The 14,897-nt window shown below is 42.5% G+C and overlaps 1 protein-coding gene across 3 annotated transcripts in view; it reads right to left on the bottom strand.

Moving 5' to 3' along the window:
• Positions 1–14,897, bottom strand: part of LOC121510992 (signal-induced proliferation-associated 1-like protein 2) — a 211,792-nt gene that overhangs the window by 23,704 nt on the left and 173,191 nt on the right. For 2 of the 3 annotated variants that reach the window (XM_041789446.1, XM_041789447.1), the window contains exons 16-17: positions 12,761–13,039; positions 6,330–6,465 (exon numbers count right to left, since the gene is read on the bottom strand). In XM_041789446.1, the coding sequence (XP_041645380.1) occupies positions 6,330–6,465; positions 12,761–13,039 (415 nt within the window). The remainder of the gene's footprint in view (positions 1–6,329; positions 6,466–12,760; positions 13,040–14,897) is intronic. The other variant, XM_041789448.1, reaches the window with a different exon arrangement.

Raw genomic sequence — 14,897 nt, 5'->3', positions numbered from 1 at the left:
AGGCATAAAAAGGAATCTTAAGAGAGTATATTAAAATTAAAATGATAATAAAATAACACAACTGAATAAAAATAAAAACTGCAACAAAGCAAAATAAGACAGAGTATAATATTCCAAATAAAATCAAATAAAACAAACAATGTGAAATAAAATATGAAATAAAAACAAAATGAAATAAAATAGAATAGGGCAGCCATTTTTAACAGCTTTTCTCCCTCATGTTGTTTAGTAAATACACCTTAGGGAGTGAAACTGGTCATCTGTTGTTCCTGAGGCCCACACTGACATGCTGTGTCTAACAAAGCTGTAAAATAGTTACTGGTAAAACAAATGTAGGTTAACAAGGTTAACACAGTGACCTTTGACCTCCAAATCTTCTCAGTTCACCATCAACAGTCGGTTTGTGCCAAACTTGATGAAAAATACCCAAATGCACTTTTGAAATATTGGTTGTTACAGCAGTATCAGGAAGCCTTAGGCCTTCATCCTGGCATCACAATGGCTGATAATCTATCAGCCAGCAGGTCCTCGTCCTTGTCAGGTTATGATGCCATCAGCTCTGCAGGAAACCAGACACATGCTGCAACCCTGGCTGGCTCCGCTGAGCCATTTTCACTTCTTCTACACTTGTAGTACAACTATTAAAGACGGCACAGAGGTGCCATCACCCCGTCCCCCTTTATGCCTCCCAAACTAGACTATTGTGTTTGAAAGTGCTGTCCCATGGAGGGTTTGACCTCCACATTCTAATCAGATCATCCTTAAACCAGAGAGGAAATCTGTGCAAAGTTTAAGGACCATTCCTTGAAGCAAACTCCTTGATATCACAAGACTAATCTAAATGTAGATGTAGATAAGGACAGGTGGATGGACAGCCCAACAACGTCCTGCCTCTGTCTCTGGCTGTCAGCAGCGGCTTTCTGAGGTTGTGCTGATGTGCTCCTCTGACCAAAATCAACAATTAATGCTGAAATTAAACCACACATGGAGAATTCGGTGGTCAAAATGAGCAGAACGTGACAGTCACTTGATCCACATCATGGTGTTTCCACGACCATAGAAAGCCAAACTACTGACTGAACTTCACCCTTCATGAAGTGCTCAGTCCTGGTGGAATCAGCACTGACATCCTCTGAGATTCTGTCCTTATTTCCCCGATGGTTCCCCCTCGCTGCTCGCTCTAAACAAAGACACCGACCAGCGCTGAAAACCTTTGACGTGCCACTCAGGAGGATGTTGGACAAGCACCTATTCAGCCGCTTTCTTCTTTCCCACAGAGGTTCAAAAGAGGAACGCTGTGGGAGAATAAGCTGTGAACTGCCTTTCCTTTACGTCAGACACACAATAGTTGGCCTGTCTGTGGAAGGATGTCCCAGCGGACACGGCGGCTGGCGAGGAAAATCTCCCCGCACCTGCTCACCCACACAAAGGCATGGAGTGACCGCCGGAAGCGGCACGGGCATTAACCTTTACGGTAGAATCTGTTTAATCACTTAGGAGATTAAAGCAGCCAGACTGCATTCAGAGATGTTTCCAACATTGTCATTACTGTAATTTGATTCCAGTCCGTGATTGAAAACATGCAGTCTCAGAGCGGAGCGCTGTGCTTTCATTGGGATCAGATGTGTGCAGTGTAATGTTGGATCTGTGCCCTCACTCATGCATCTTTCAGTCAGATTGCTTTTCCACACACTGTAGCATCAGACATGAGAGCACGACTACAACAAAGAGCCAACTTGTCTTTGAATCCAACCAGCAGCACTCTGCACCTTTGTTCTGGCTACGCCGCTTTCCTTCTCTGTGGGGAACAGACCAACATCAGATGAAGGGAGTCACAGCGGGCCTGAAACAGGGCTTTTATTTAGAGGCATCAGTGCTGGTTTTAGTGTAGGTAGGGGTGTAGAGATGCCCCACAAACCAATCACAAATTAATACAAATCAATACAAGTGTGGAAAATGTTTGACAAGAAAATCTCAAAGCGCTTGTTTTAAACCTGCACAGAGCGCTATCTACTTTTTGGTATGACTTCAGTATCTGAAGAATTACTGCAAAACATGCTGGATGTCAGAGAAGATTCTAGAGCTTAGAATATGTCTAATATTTAAGTGAGAGTGCAGATGTAAGGTGGGAAAAAGACATGCAAACGTTGTTAATTCAAAGCAAATACCAGCTAAAAGCATGCAGCAGGTAAAACCACGCCACTCTGCTTGGGTGAAGACTCTAGAACAGAGTTACTCAACCCTGCTCAACACAAGAGCCAAGTTGTTGAAAAATACCTTTGCAATCTAAGTGGTGAAAAGTGGTAAAAACGGCTTGAAGTAGCCATAAAAATAAGTTAAAGAGGGCAAGAATGGTCCAAAAGCAGCAAAAATGGATGAAAAGGGGTGAAAATGGGGAGAAAAGTGGAATGGATGAGAAGTTACAAAAAAACTTAGTTACAGGTGGCAAAAAATGTTCCTAAAGTGGCAAAAACAACGAGTGAAAGTGACTAAAATGGGCAAAAAGCAGTGAAGAGTTGCAAAAATGGGCAAAAAAGAGAAAATAAGTGGTGTTTAATGTCAAAAGGATTCTTAAATGGGCAAAAATAGGATTAAAGGGGCTAAAATAAGTGTCAAAGATGAGCATAAAAATAGGAAACTAGTAGTATTTAATGGCAAAAGGCAGCTTAAATGGACGAAAAGTATCAAAAATGGTGGAAAAGGGCAAAAATTAGCTGCATTACTGGATAATACAGATACTGTAGTTCTGCTTCCTGTCTCCTCATAGAGAACGTGCATTCACTGATAAACCCAGAGTGGCGAGTGGAATGGAAAAATGCCTCAGTTTCAACACCTGACATGATGTTTATGTTCCACTGTGAGTAAAATCTGGGTTTATGAGGTTTGAAAAACACTGAGAATCATAGAAAATCAGGATAAAAAGATGTAATGACCCCATGCATTGTATCAGAAGGTGAGTGTTTGTTCCATCCCTGACTCTAAGCTCCATATTTTCTATGCTTTAAGCCGGTGCACAGGCAGAGCTACTTAATATTTGCTCCATGTTTGGGGCAACGCCTGCCTGTGCCAGAGGACATGCCGGTCTGCAGCAGGGCTAAAGTGCATTTATATCAGAACTGAGCCGCATCCTAAAATAGATGGTTTGTCCGTCTCCAGGGTCTCTCACTGGTGGATAATGGATTGGGGGATTGGGGGGACGGAGGGAGGATGGTGCATGCTGAATTGAAGATGCAATTAATAGAGTCTGTGGGAGCGAGTACATCAAACATCGATGCACTCCCCGCCTTTAATCCATGGCATCCCGACTGAGCAAACCCAGCCCTGCTCCAAATTAAATTAGCCAAACACTCGGTGCCGGTCGGCGGGGACTGAAAGGGTTTTTGTGTTGGAGGAGATCGGCTCTATCAGCTGTGGAGCTCTGCAGCACAGCCGGCTGATAGAGCCCAGATGTTTGTCTGATGTTTCCCAGCAAGAGGTTATCTGCTCTGGTTCTGGATGTCTATATTCTGTGACTGTAAGTCAGCAGGATAAAACTGCCTTAAAGGGATAGTTCAGAGTTTTTGAAGTGGGCCTGCAGAGGGCTCCTTATCAGTACACAAATTTTATTACCTACAGTAGACGGCGGTCAGCTCGACTCCTGTTTAAAGAGGCCGGCTAGAGTGCAGACACCAAGGCTAACACATGGACCACTATAGACAAGGTTTGGAGCAGCATGCATGCACCAGGTATTTCAGCAAGCAAGAATGCATGCTATTTTCACAATATTTATCACCCTGCTGCCACACCTTTCCATTTTAGGACTGTATGCTCTGTCCTACGGACAGATTTCTGCACGGGCTTTGGTCAGCTTTGTGTGAATGGTCATGATAGATGTGGGTCACCTCTTCAGGTCAGTAAATCTCAATTCTGGATTAAAGAAACTGAGTCCATAATGCAAGCAGAAAAGGAGCAACATGTTTAAAATACAGTCATTAAAGGCACAAATACAGCTCTGTCTAGTTTTTGCACCTTGTTTTGACTTCCTGAGAGCAGCAGACATGGCATCGTACAAAAATATGGTGACGAGTGACTTGGTCAAGCGTAGAACTGAGAATAAAAGCACATAGTGCAAACAAATGGAGGTTCTTAAAAGAAATGCCAACCCGGCCTTTTACTTTGAAAAACACAAGCTGTGAGTGTAACCACGCTGTTCAAAAGTGGAAAGCATTTATCAGGTTTATCAAGAGAAACACACTGCACACACTTTCTGGAATTTTTCCAGAAAATTCACCATTTCTCCCAGAAATTGTTGGAATTACAATTTTTTTGGTTTACACATGTTTATTGCCTTTATGTGCATTGGAACAACACAAAAAATCAGAAGAAAAAATACAAAATTGACATAATTTTACACAAAACTCAAAAATTGGCCAGACAAAATGATTGTCCCCCTTTTAAAACTGTGGGTAAATCATTTTATTTCCAGCATGTGATGCTCATTTAAACTCACCTGTGGCAGTAACAGGTGCTGGCAATCTAGAAATCACACCTGAAGCCAGTTAGAATGTCTAAAAGCTGACTCAACCTTTGTGTTGTGTGTCTGTGTGTGTCACACCAAGCATGGAGAAGAGAAAGAAGAGCCCAGATTTGTCTGAGGACTTAAGAAGCAAAATTGTGGAAAAATATGAACAATCTCAAGGTTAAAGACCATCTCCAGAGATCCTGAAATTCCTTTGTCCACTGTGTGTAATATAATCAAGAAGTTTATAACCATGGAGCTGTGGCTAATCTCCCTGGACGTGGACGGAAGAGAAAAACTGACAAAAGAATGCAACGTAGGATAGTTGGAATGGTGGATAAACATCCTCAGTCAACTTCCACACAGATTCAGGCTGTCCTGCAGACTCAGGGTGCAAAAGTGTCAGCTGGGACCATACGTGGTCATCTGAATGAGATGAAGCGCTATGGCAGGAGACCCAGGAGAACCCCACTGCTGACAAAGAGACATAAAAAAGCCAGACTGGAGTTTGCAAAAATGTACCTGAGTAAGCCTCAATCCTTCTGGGAGAACATTTAGTGGACAGATGAGACTAAGGTAGAGCTTTTTGGAAAAGCACGTCATTCTACTGTTTACAGAAAACAGAATGAGGCCTACAAAGAAAAGAACACAGTACCTACAGTCAAACATGGAGGAGCTTCAAGGATGTTTTAGGCTTGTTTTGCTGCCTCTGGCACTGGGTGCCTTGACTGTGTGCAAGGAATCATGAAATCTGAGACTATCAAAAGATTTTGGGCCGCAATGTAGGGCCTAGTGTCAGAAAGCTGGGTCTGGGTCAGAGGTCATGGGTGTTCCAGCAGGACAATGACCCCAAACATACCTCAGAAAGCACCAAGAAATGGTTAGAGACAAAGCTGGAGAGTTCTGAAGTGGCCAGCAATGAGTCCAGATCTAAATCCCATTGAACACCTATGGAGAGATCTCAGAACTGCTGTTGAAGAAGCACCCTTCAAATCTGAGAGACCTGGAGCAGTTTGGAGAAGAAGAGTGGTCCAAAATTCCAGCTGAGAGGAGTAAGAAGCTTGTTGATGGTTAGAGGAAGTGATTGGTTTCAGTTATTTTTCCCAAGGGTGTGAAACCAAATATTAAGTTGAGGGTGACTATAATTTTGTCTGGTCCATTTTTGAGTTTTGTGTAAAATTATGTCTATTTTGTCTTTTTTCTTCTGCTTTTTTGTGTTTCTCCAATGCACAGAAAGGAAATAAAGACGTGTATACCAAAAACATTTGTGATTGAAACAATTTCTGGGAGAAATGGTGTATTTTCTGGAAAAATTCCAGGGGTGCCAATACTTTTGTCCATGACTGTAAACGTGCAACAAGAAGGTAAATATGTCCCTCTATCATTTCCCTGTCTGCTGAGCTAAAGAGGCACATGCAGCTCATAGAATACAAACAGACAAGCCTTCTGTTCCTGGATTCTCTGTCATCAGACCTGGCACTCATGCAGCCAGTCTGAAAGCTCTGACCTAACATGCATGCAAAAATGTAAATCCATATGTGATACAGCTGCAGAGCAGGCGCCACACTCCCAGTCTGAGAGGCTGCCAGTGCAACCATGTATCTGGAGATCTGGTTTAAAAATGGAAGCTGCGTTTGCTGAACTAAAGGTGAATTCCTTTAAAGAAAACTACTGTTGGGGTTTCAAAGAATAAGCTGAATAATGGCATTAAATCATACAATCAATCAGTATTTGACATTTTAAACTGATTTAAATTTTTCCAGTGTGCAACAGAACATCACATTCTCATGTTTAAGGGGCTTAGTTGGTCAAACAGCCAAAGCGACCTCACCTTCCGACTCCTCTCGTCTCCCGGAGGACTCCCCGGCAGCATCATTTTCACGTACTCTTCTTTTGAAAGCCTCTGCAGTGATTTTCCATCCCGCTCTGCAGCCTGGATCCTGCAGGCCTCCTGTGCGTACAGCTGCCTGCAGACGATGGAAAGGGCAAAAAACACAACTCATCAGAGGCGTCATCGACAACAAAAACCTGCAGGGCCGTCACAGCTCGGGTCCAGCTGTTAGGAAATGAGGTCAGAGGGTAAGAGAGGGGTCACGGGTGTGTGCTAGCATGCTAACATCGGTGCCTCCCTGCTGCATGCTGCTCAGTGAACGAGAGGTTATTTCACTAGAGAGTCTCACTCTGCCAAACTAAAGATTAAAACAGTGTGGAGGACACGGCCAAGCACTGTGAGAGGAGAAGAGAGGAAGGAAGGAGGGTTAGGACAGAAATAACACCCAAACAAGAGTGAGAACTGGACTGGAGGGAGTGTTAGGACGACCACAGAGGGGACCTGAGAGCTGTAAGACGGGGCAGCAGAGGAGCCACAACAGGTGACATGTTTGTTTTGGTGTTGTTTGCTGTCAGAGCGCTTTCTTTGGGGGACATTTACATGATTTTCAAGGTGCTGGGTTGTTTCAGGAGTCTGACCCGGCTGCTTTAAGTGAGCAGCCTGGGACCTGACAGCCTGAGTGCTGCTGGTGTGAGATGCCTGCAGGGGAAACGCTGGATGTCTAGACGTCTGGAGAGATCGTCTGAGCGGCCTGTTGAACGCAGCAGCCATGTTATACTGAGGATCTTCTTCAGTGTTTTACAATAAAACCATCACTGAGCGATAGTACCCAGAATGTTCAACCTTAAAATAATGACATCCTCATGAAAAAAGGTGCATTGAATTAAATAAATGTTTCTAAAAATGCAGGCCAACTCCTTCATGCTGCTTTAACTGCACAAATATGTCGGCACTGCTGTGGCACTGAAACCTTGACAAAATATTTGCGCAACAGAAACATCCTGAAGGTGTTTTTCTTGCCATCTTTGTAAATTAAAGCCAAATTATTACACAAAGTTCTTAAGTTTACAGTATCAGAATGACTCTAACATGGATGTTTTTGCGTAATCCGTGTTTGATTTGCAGATACATTTAACTGAATGTGAGCTAAAATGTTTAAAAACATCCTTTACAGCAGGCTCCTCAAGTCCATCTGCACAAGGACCAGATCTATTCTCCACAGAGACCCTGGGGGCCGGACTTTCAAATCCACAAAAAATAAAGAAAGATTTTGGTCTGACTGAAATATTATTGTAGTAGTATTTGTATTTCTTTCAAAACTCAGGACAGTTTTAGTCATTACCAGTGAGATCGATCCCTATCTATCCCCATTTTTGACACTTTTAACCTTTTTTGATAAATTTGCCCCTTTTTTCCTCTTTTACCAATTTTTGCAAGATTTTATCCCCTCTTAAACCACTTTTCCTGCACGTTTTACCCCCTTTCACTTTTTTATCCATTTTTGACACTTTTTAGCCCATTTTCATTACATTTTTTTACATTTAAATCAATGTTTGCCACACTTTAATCCCTTTTTCCAACTTTGCCAGGCTATTTCTGCTGTTTTCGCCACTTTTAACCAATTTTTGATATTTTTTGCCTCTTAAATTCATTTTTTCAATTCTTTAGCCCATTATAAACCTCTTTTTCTGCATGTTTTATTCTCTTTGAGCCACTCTCTATTTGTGCTTTTTTTTTTTTTACAACTTTTAACCCATCTTTGATACTCTTTGCCTCTTTAACCCATTTTTTTCCATTCTTAACCCCATTTAAACTACGTTTCCAGCAGGTTTTATCCTCTTGGTTCCACTTTTTTCATATTTTGAGACTTTTTAACCCCTTTTCATTACTTCTTTGCATTATTTTTGACACTTTTAACCCTTTTTCTGGTTTTTACCACTTGCTCACCAGTGTTTGTCCCTTTGTGCCACTCATCAACCCATTTTACCATTTATCACCCATTATTTTTCTAACTCTTGCCAACCTTGCCCCTTTAAGTGTGACTGAAAGTAAATTTCTGTAGAAACAGATGAATGTTGAGTCATTCTAAAACTATTTCATATTAACTGTTTGTGGGATGGATTTAACAGCTGCAGACATTTAAAGCTAAAGGATACTCTTTAAACCACAACATCTTCTTTTCCTCCTTTTCTGAATTTAATGATCTTTCGGGGGCCGGACAGGAGGCTTTGGGGGGCCTGATATGGTCCCCGGGCTGCCAGTTGATGATCAGTGCTTTACAGCTATACTCCAACCTTGAATGATTTCTTGTTTTTAATGAAGAATGAAGCAGGAGTAATGCTTTGACTTTTGAAGATGAAACTTGATTGTAGTCTGCAGGAGTAGGAGTTCGACTGGAGTAACACGGGATGATGAAATAAGATTCACTGATAACATCTGCATGCAACTTTTCCTGCTCTGTTTAAAGAGTAACATCATAATTCCATTTCTAGTCTAGGTAGATCTTTTCCACATCTGCATGTTCAGTAAAATCCTTCTATAGGACCTCAGAGTGAAAGAGTATTTAGTTCAGTTTATAAGAAACTACAGCAGCATGATAGGGGGTGAGTTTTGCAGAATTTGGGTATCACAAGTCGTCCGTTTTTGTCCTGACTCTGCAAAGATGCAGTAAAAATCTCACTTGGCTCCAGAGTGGGCTGCTTTTGCATGCTACCCCCCCTTTTTCATAACTGATGCAGCTGATGAAATCATCTCTGTATAAAAACAGAAAAATTCACTAATCTGAGGTGGGAAGCAGTGTGAAATGTTGCAAGATATGTCACAGCTTAAGGAGCATGCTTAAATATGTGACCGTTTGATGCTCCCAGCTTCAGAGCTGGCAATGATTTACCTTTAATTTGTAAAAAAAAAAAAAAAGAAGAAATCCAAACTAAAACAGTGATAGTTCAGGCATACACCAGTGCTTAATGATGTACAACTATGACAGCAGAACCACATTTTATTTTGATCTAAACTTAAAACAAAATTTGAGGCAATTTGTGTTTGGTACATTATTTCTTTGTTGTATATGTGCTTCTTGGTAATAAATCTTAAACCGTTGAAAATCCTGTTTATTACCCTTTTAAATGATGCCACATTTGTAAGGATCATGCATTTGTGGGATGAGCAGCAGAGCTGAGTATGTGGGTTGCGCCCATGAAAAATGTGCCAAATCTTCTCTGCCAATGATGGATGATGATGGATGTACTGCATGGCATCATATCTTATTGCACCATTTTGTATTGCATTGTATGGTACTGCATCTATCCTGTCTGATCACATCGTAGCTTATCAAATCCCATAACATCTTACTGTAGTACACTGTATCACATCACACTGCATTGTGTAAATTCATATCCCATTGTATCACACTGCACTGTATTGCATCCTATCCTGTCTCACTGTATCACACTGGATCCTATTGTATTGCAACTTATCATATCTGCATGCCTGTTTGGTCTGGATGAACCAGACTGTCAAGTATACTTAGTTCTGGGCCTGGGTCCCTAACTGAAAATAGTCTTGTAATGTTCAACCTACTAATTCAGTTTCTTTTTCTACACACTTTACAATGTTCCTTAAATGCACCTTGGTGTATGTATTGCATTCATACTACAACAATATCACAGCTATAATTAGATGTGCAGTCTTGTTTGGATGTTTTACTGTGAGGGTTTTTAAAGTCCCGCGTTTTTTTGCTGCTCACTCTGGCACCTGAAGACAGTCGTTCTGTCTAGCTGTTGATCTGTCTGTGGATGAATTACAATAGAAGTTGTGAGGAGATTCTCATGGGTAAAAAGATATCTGCAGGGAAGCAGAGGGCTTGTCTGTCCAGGGTCTAACAGGAGGATGTATTCTGGACGGTGCACAGCGGTGAGATTCTGCAGGAGACACACCAGAAATGTCACGACCACTGACGCACAGCTGGTCATCTTCTGCGCTCAGCGTGCGCCACATGGCAGGACTCACACTTCAGACGGGTGGGGCAGTGGTCAGAGACAGAAGGATAAAGACGGGGCTGGGTGTGTGTAGGGGGGGCGGGCTGGGTCAGACCGGGGCCACGGGGGTTGACTTTGACTGACTGTGTACCTTGAACGCTCAGACAGCATTGTGAGGAGAAACGCTAACAAGCTCTCGGCTCCGCTGGAACCAGAAGCAGAAGCAAAGAGAGAGACAGCCAGGGGTTAGTGGCATCGTTAGCATCACAGAGAACTTTCCAGAAAGGAGGAGAAACTTCATTATGTTAGAACAATATCTGTGCGTAATATTAGACCATTCATCATGAGGCACGGTTATGTAAGAGCAAATCAAACTGCAGGAATATAAAACAAACAGAGGGGAGGCTAATCTGATTACTGAGCGCTTTCATAAGTCTGCAGGAGATGACTTCAGAGCATGCGATCAATCACGGAGCACTTTAGTGGAACATTTTACGCCACAAATGAAATTATCCAGGAGTTAGCAGAGAGGTCTCTTCCAGGGTAATTCTCACATTCCCTCTTTAAAATCTGCCCTCTTACTGCACACAAACACCCTAAAACAGACATTTAATCACCAGACAGACGCGGCCATCGTCACATAAAGTCTGAGGAGAGTTTACATCGTCCTGATCTATCTACAGGCTCTCCTCTCTGTCCTTGGGCTCTGTGTGTCAGCGCTCTCTCATCCTGTCGCTGTGTGTCGATTGTTTCTTGGCTCCCGGCAGAGATGCTGATCTGGAGGAGGCTCATCCCGGCGGTCCACGGGGACGCGGCTTCACGGGAGCGATCAATAACCACAAGTGACATGTGCCAAGTGTATTATGTCCGCGGCTTCACTGAGCTTATTTATTTGGTGGCTGTCGACTTCAATCAGGGCCGGTTTATGCACACTGGGTGGGCTGATGGGAGAGAGCACTTGTGTTGGAATGGATCTAACTGAAGAGCAACAATAACAGAGCGGCGTCCACCACGGGAACAGGGGAGATGTCAGTGCATGTTTCAAAGGCGCTGACAGGATCGTCCAGCCTGGTGGCTGCATCCTGATCCAAGGTGGTTCAGAGTATAATCTGATAAAGCATTCCTCTAACTCAGGAAGTGTCAAACTCGGTCACAGCAGGGGCCGGATTCTGGATTTAGGTCTAACCTGAGGGCCTAACTGGGTCAACATTTAACCATAACTGTCAACCTCATTTTCACCAGTAATAAAATCTGAAAAAAGCACTGATGATAAATCTGTTGGAAATTCAAAGAGTAAAAATGATGAGTTTAAAGGCTCAAATCTGAGATACAATCTAAGAGATAAAAATGTGACATATACAGTCCAAATCCTGAGTTGAAAAGGTCAAAGTATGAAATGAAAAGGCAAAATTAGAAGTTTGAGTCATAATCTTGAGATCTGACTTTTAGTGAAATCTTTCTTACTCTTTACTTTTTCAGATTTTTATGGCTTAACAAGGATATTTTAGATCATCAAGTTGAAGTTTACATTTTTATACTGGAGGAAATCTGCAGACCTCATACTGGTGGGCCAGTTAGAATACAAATATGATCTGATCTCACGGGCCGGATATAATCATTCCGTGGGCCGGATTTGGCCCCCGGGCCTTGAGTTTGACACCTGTGCTCTAACTACTGATGTTCCTCACATAAATCAAAACCTTTGCCTTCTTGCTCAGATTCCTGATGTGTGAAGTATAATCCAAATGCTGGATTTTGGCTCTACGAGGTAGAAAAGATGGTTAGAGGAGGCGCCGCCAGCCTGGGCTTCATTGGCTCGGCACGTTATGCACAGCGAAGCAGGGGTTCGATACTCAGTGATGCATGGGCCAGATTCCACCTCTGTTATCAGGCAACTTACAAAGACTGAAGCTGCTCCTTTCGTGCCCATGTTGAGAATGAATGGACCAATCAGCATCATTTGGGGAGAAAGAGGCGTGGTTTGGCTGACAGCCAGTGAAGCAGCTAGCATGGATGTAAGCTAATTTTCAGGCTGTGTGTCGGATGTGTGACGTTGGCGACTGCACTCGTGGTCATGATGGCGTACCTCAGCATGTTATACTGGTATACTGGTCACACTACTATGTAGAACACAGGTATCAGTCTAGATGAAGATGTAGGTAAAAGTGTGGCTTCTACACCAGATTTCACAGAGACTTTTGAAAGCAAAATAATCAGTGCAAAGCCTCGGTGCCTGCAGCAGGAACTCACTTTGGTCCTTAAAGTCCCTAGTCTCAGAGTAGAGTTCCTGCAGTGACAATGCAGCTTAAATGTGGAGGAGAAACAGTCCTGTAGAGCTCAGTTAGTCTGATTAGAGAACAGTTTACTAAGCCTGATTGTGCTCAGCCTTTTTTAGTTCAGTGGTATCAGAGCAGGTTTGTTGACCTACGACCTCTGTCTCTCTGTCTCACTCACCCACACTCAGAAATGCTCGGCGGCCCCTCAGTGCTGTGTGCTTCTTCTTCTTCTTCATCATCAGCCGTCTTCGTGCCCACGGGGAGTTTGCCCCCGTGCTGTGGGCGAGCTTGTCCACAGGCCTCTGAGCTCGGCCCGGGACTCTGGCCCGGCTCTGCCTCTGGATCTGGATCGTGCCCTGAGCTGCTGGTCTGGGGGATGGTGTACACCTTGGAGGAGTCGGCGGACATGCAGTACCTGGCACCGCGGGCCAGAGGACTGCCAGAGTGGTGTGAGCCGCTGAGCGAACAGCAGAGAAACGAAAGAAAAACGTAACTCAAAGTGATCGGAATGGATGAAAGCAAAAACCAGGGCTGTCAGATACTCCAACTCGGATGTGATGCTCGTGGAAATCCAGTCTTATAACGGCATATAACGGGGTTATAGTGCCAATATTTAGAGCAGTTTGCACAGTAAGTTTTGATGGATTTATGCCTCTTTTTGGTATTTTTTTCACTATATGGACGTGCTTATCCAAAGCTTCTGCACTTTTTGACGCTACTGATCATTGCATCTGCAGAGGCTGCATCATGGCATCCAAAGTACTGAATATCATGACAGCCCTGTAAAGACAAATCAAAGAAAGGCATGAAAACATGAGAAAAGCATCAATAATGACCAAACAGAACAGAGCTTTAGTGTGAAAGTAGGTCAGAGAAGATGGTTTGAACGTAAATCATCAGAGAAAGTGGTTGACTTGGACATCATGACATAATTTGCTGCATGTAGAGTAAAGTAGAGCTAATTGACCTCTGACCTACATTCAGATATGACTCACAGCCAGCTCCACATACGCACACTCCTGCCGACCTTTGTCCTTTCAATATTTAGTCAAATATCAACTGTCAAACTGGATTAAGAGGTCAGTGCATTCAAATCAGACAGAAGCGAGGTTCCTCCTCACTCCCAGTGGCATCCAGCAGATTTATTTATAGATGTTTCAACATATCCACAACTTCTGATTTTCTGGTTCTCAAAGCATGAAACACAGATCAGGAAAATGACATATCAGAACTCCAAGGCAAATATTCCATGATTGGCTTAAGTAACCATAGGAATTTAGTTTAATGGTCGATTAATACTTGACGTGTAGATGAAAGATGATTTACACACAGAGCATTTCTTTAAACCAGTGTTACTCAACCCTCAACCAAAAATACCTTTGCAAGAGCCACAATCTAAGTGGTGAAAAAACAGCTTGAAGTAGCAATAAAAATAAGTTAAAGATGGCAAAAATGGTCCAAAAATGGCAAAAACATGGCAGAAAAATGAGAGAAACGTGACTAAACAACAAGTGGTATTCAATGACACAAGGTAGCTTAAATGGGCAAAAGATGGTGAAAAAATGGTGAAAAGGGGCAAAAATGGTCCTAAAATGGGCAAAAATGGGAAAAAAAATGGGAAAAAAGGGGCACTTAATGGCAAAAGGTAGCTTGATCTGGAAAAATTGGCAAAAAATAGTGGAAAAAGGCAAAAATGGGGAAAAAGTGGCAAAAAAAGAAATTGGCAAAAATGGGCAAAAAAGTAGGGAAAAAGTGGTTTTAATTTCAAAGGTAGCTTAATTAGGTGAAAAGTGGCACAAAATGGTGAAAAGTGTCATGAAGAAGTTGCAAAAATAGGCAAAAAAGAAGGAAACAAGTGGTATTCAATGGCAAAGCATAGCTCAAATGGGCAAAAAATGGTGGAAAAGGGCAAAAATGGGAAAAAAATAGGAAAAAATAGTGGTGTTTCATGGCTAAGGTAGCTTATTGGGCGAAAAGAGGCAAAAAAAAGTGTGAAAAGGGGCAAAAATGAGACAAAAGTAGCAAATATGGGGGAAAAAAAACATCAAAAAGAAGTGGCAAAATGTGCAAAAAAGAGGAAACAAGTGGTATTCAATGGCAAAGCGTAGCTCAAATGGGCAAAAAATGGTGGAAAAGGGCAAAAATGGGAAAAAATAGGAAAAAATAGTGGTGTTTCATGGCTAAGGTAGCTTATTGGGCGAAAAGAGGCAAAAAAAAGTGTGAAAAGGGGCAAAAATGGGACAAAAGTAGCAAATATGGGGGAAAAAAAACATCAAAAAGAAGTGGCAAAATGTGCAAAAAAGAGGAAACAAGTG

This window comes from Cheilinus undulatus, linkage group 6 (assembly GCF_018320785.1).
Source record: "Cheilinus undulatus linkage group 6, ASM1832078v1, whole genome shotgun sequence".
In the NCBI taxonomy this organism is placed as follows: Eukaryota; Metazoa; Chordata; class Actinopteri; order Labriformes; family Labridae; genus Cheilinus; species Cheilinus undulatus.
This window is presented reverse-complemented; position numbering and strand designations above follow the sequence as displayed.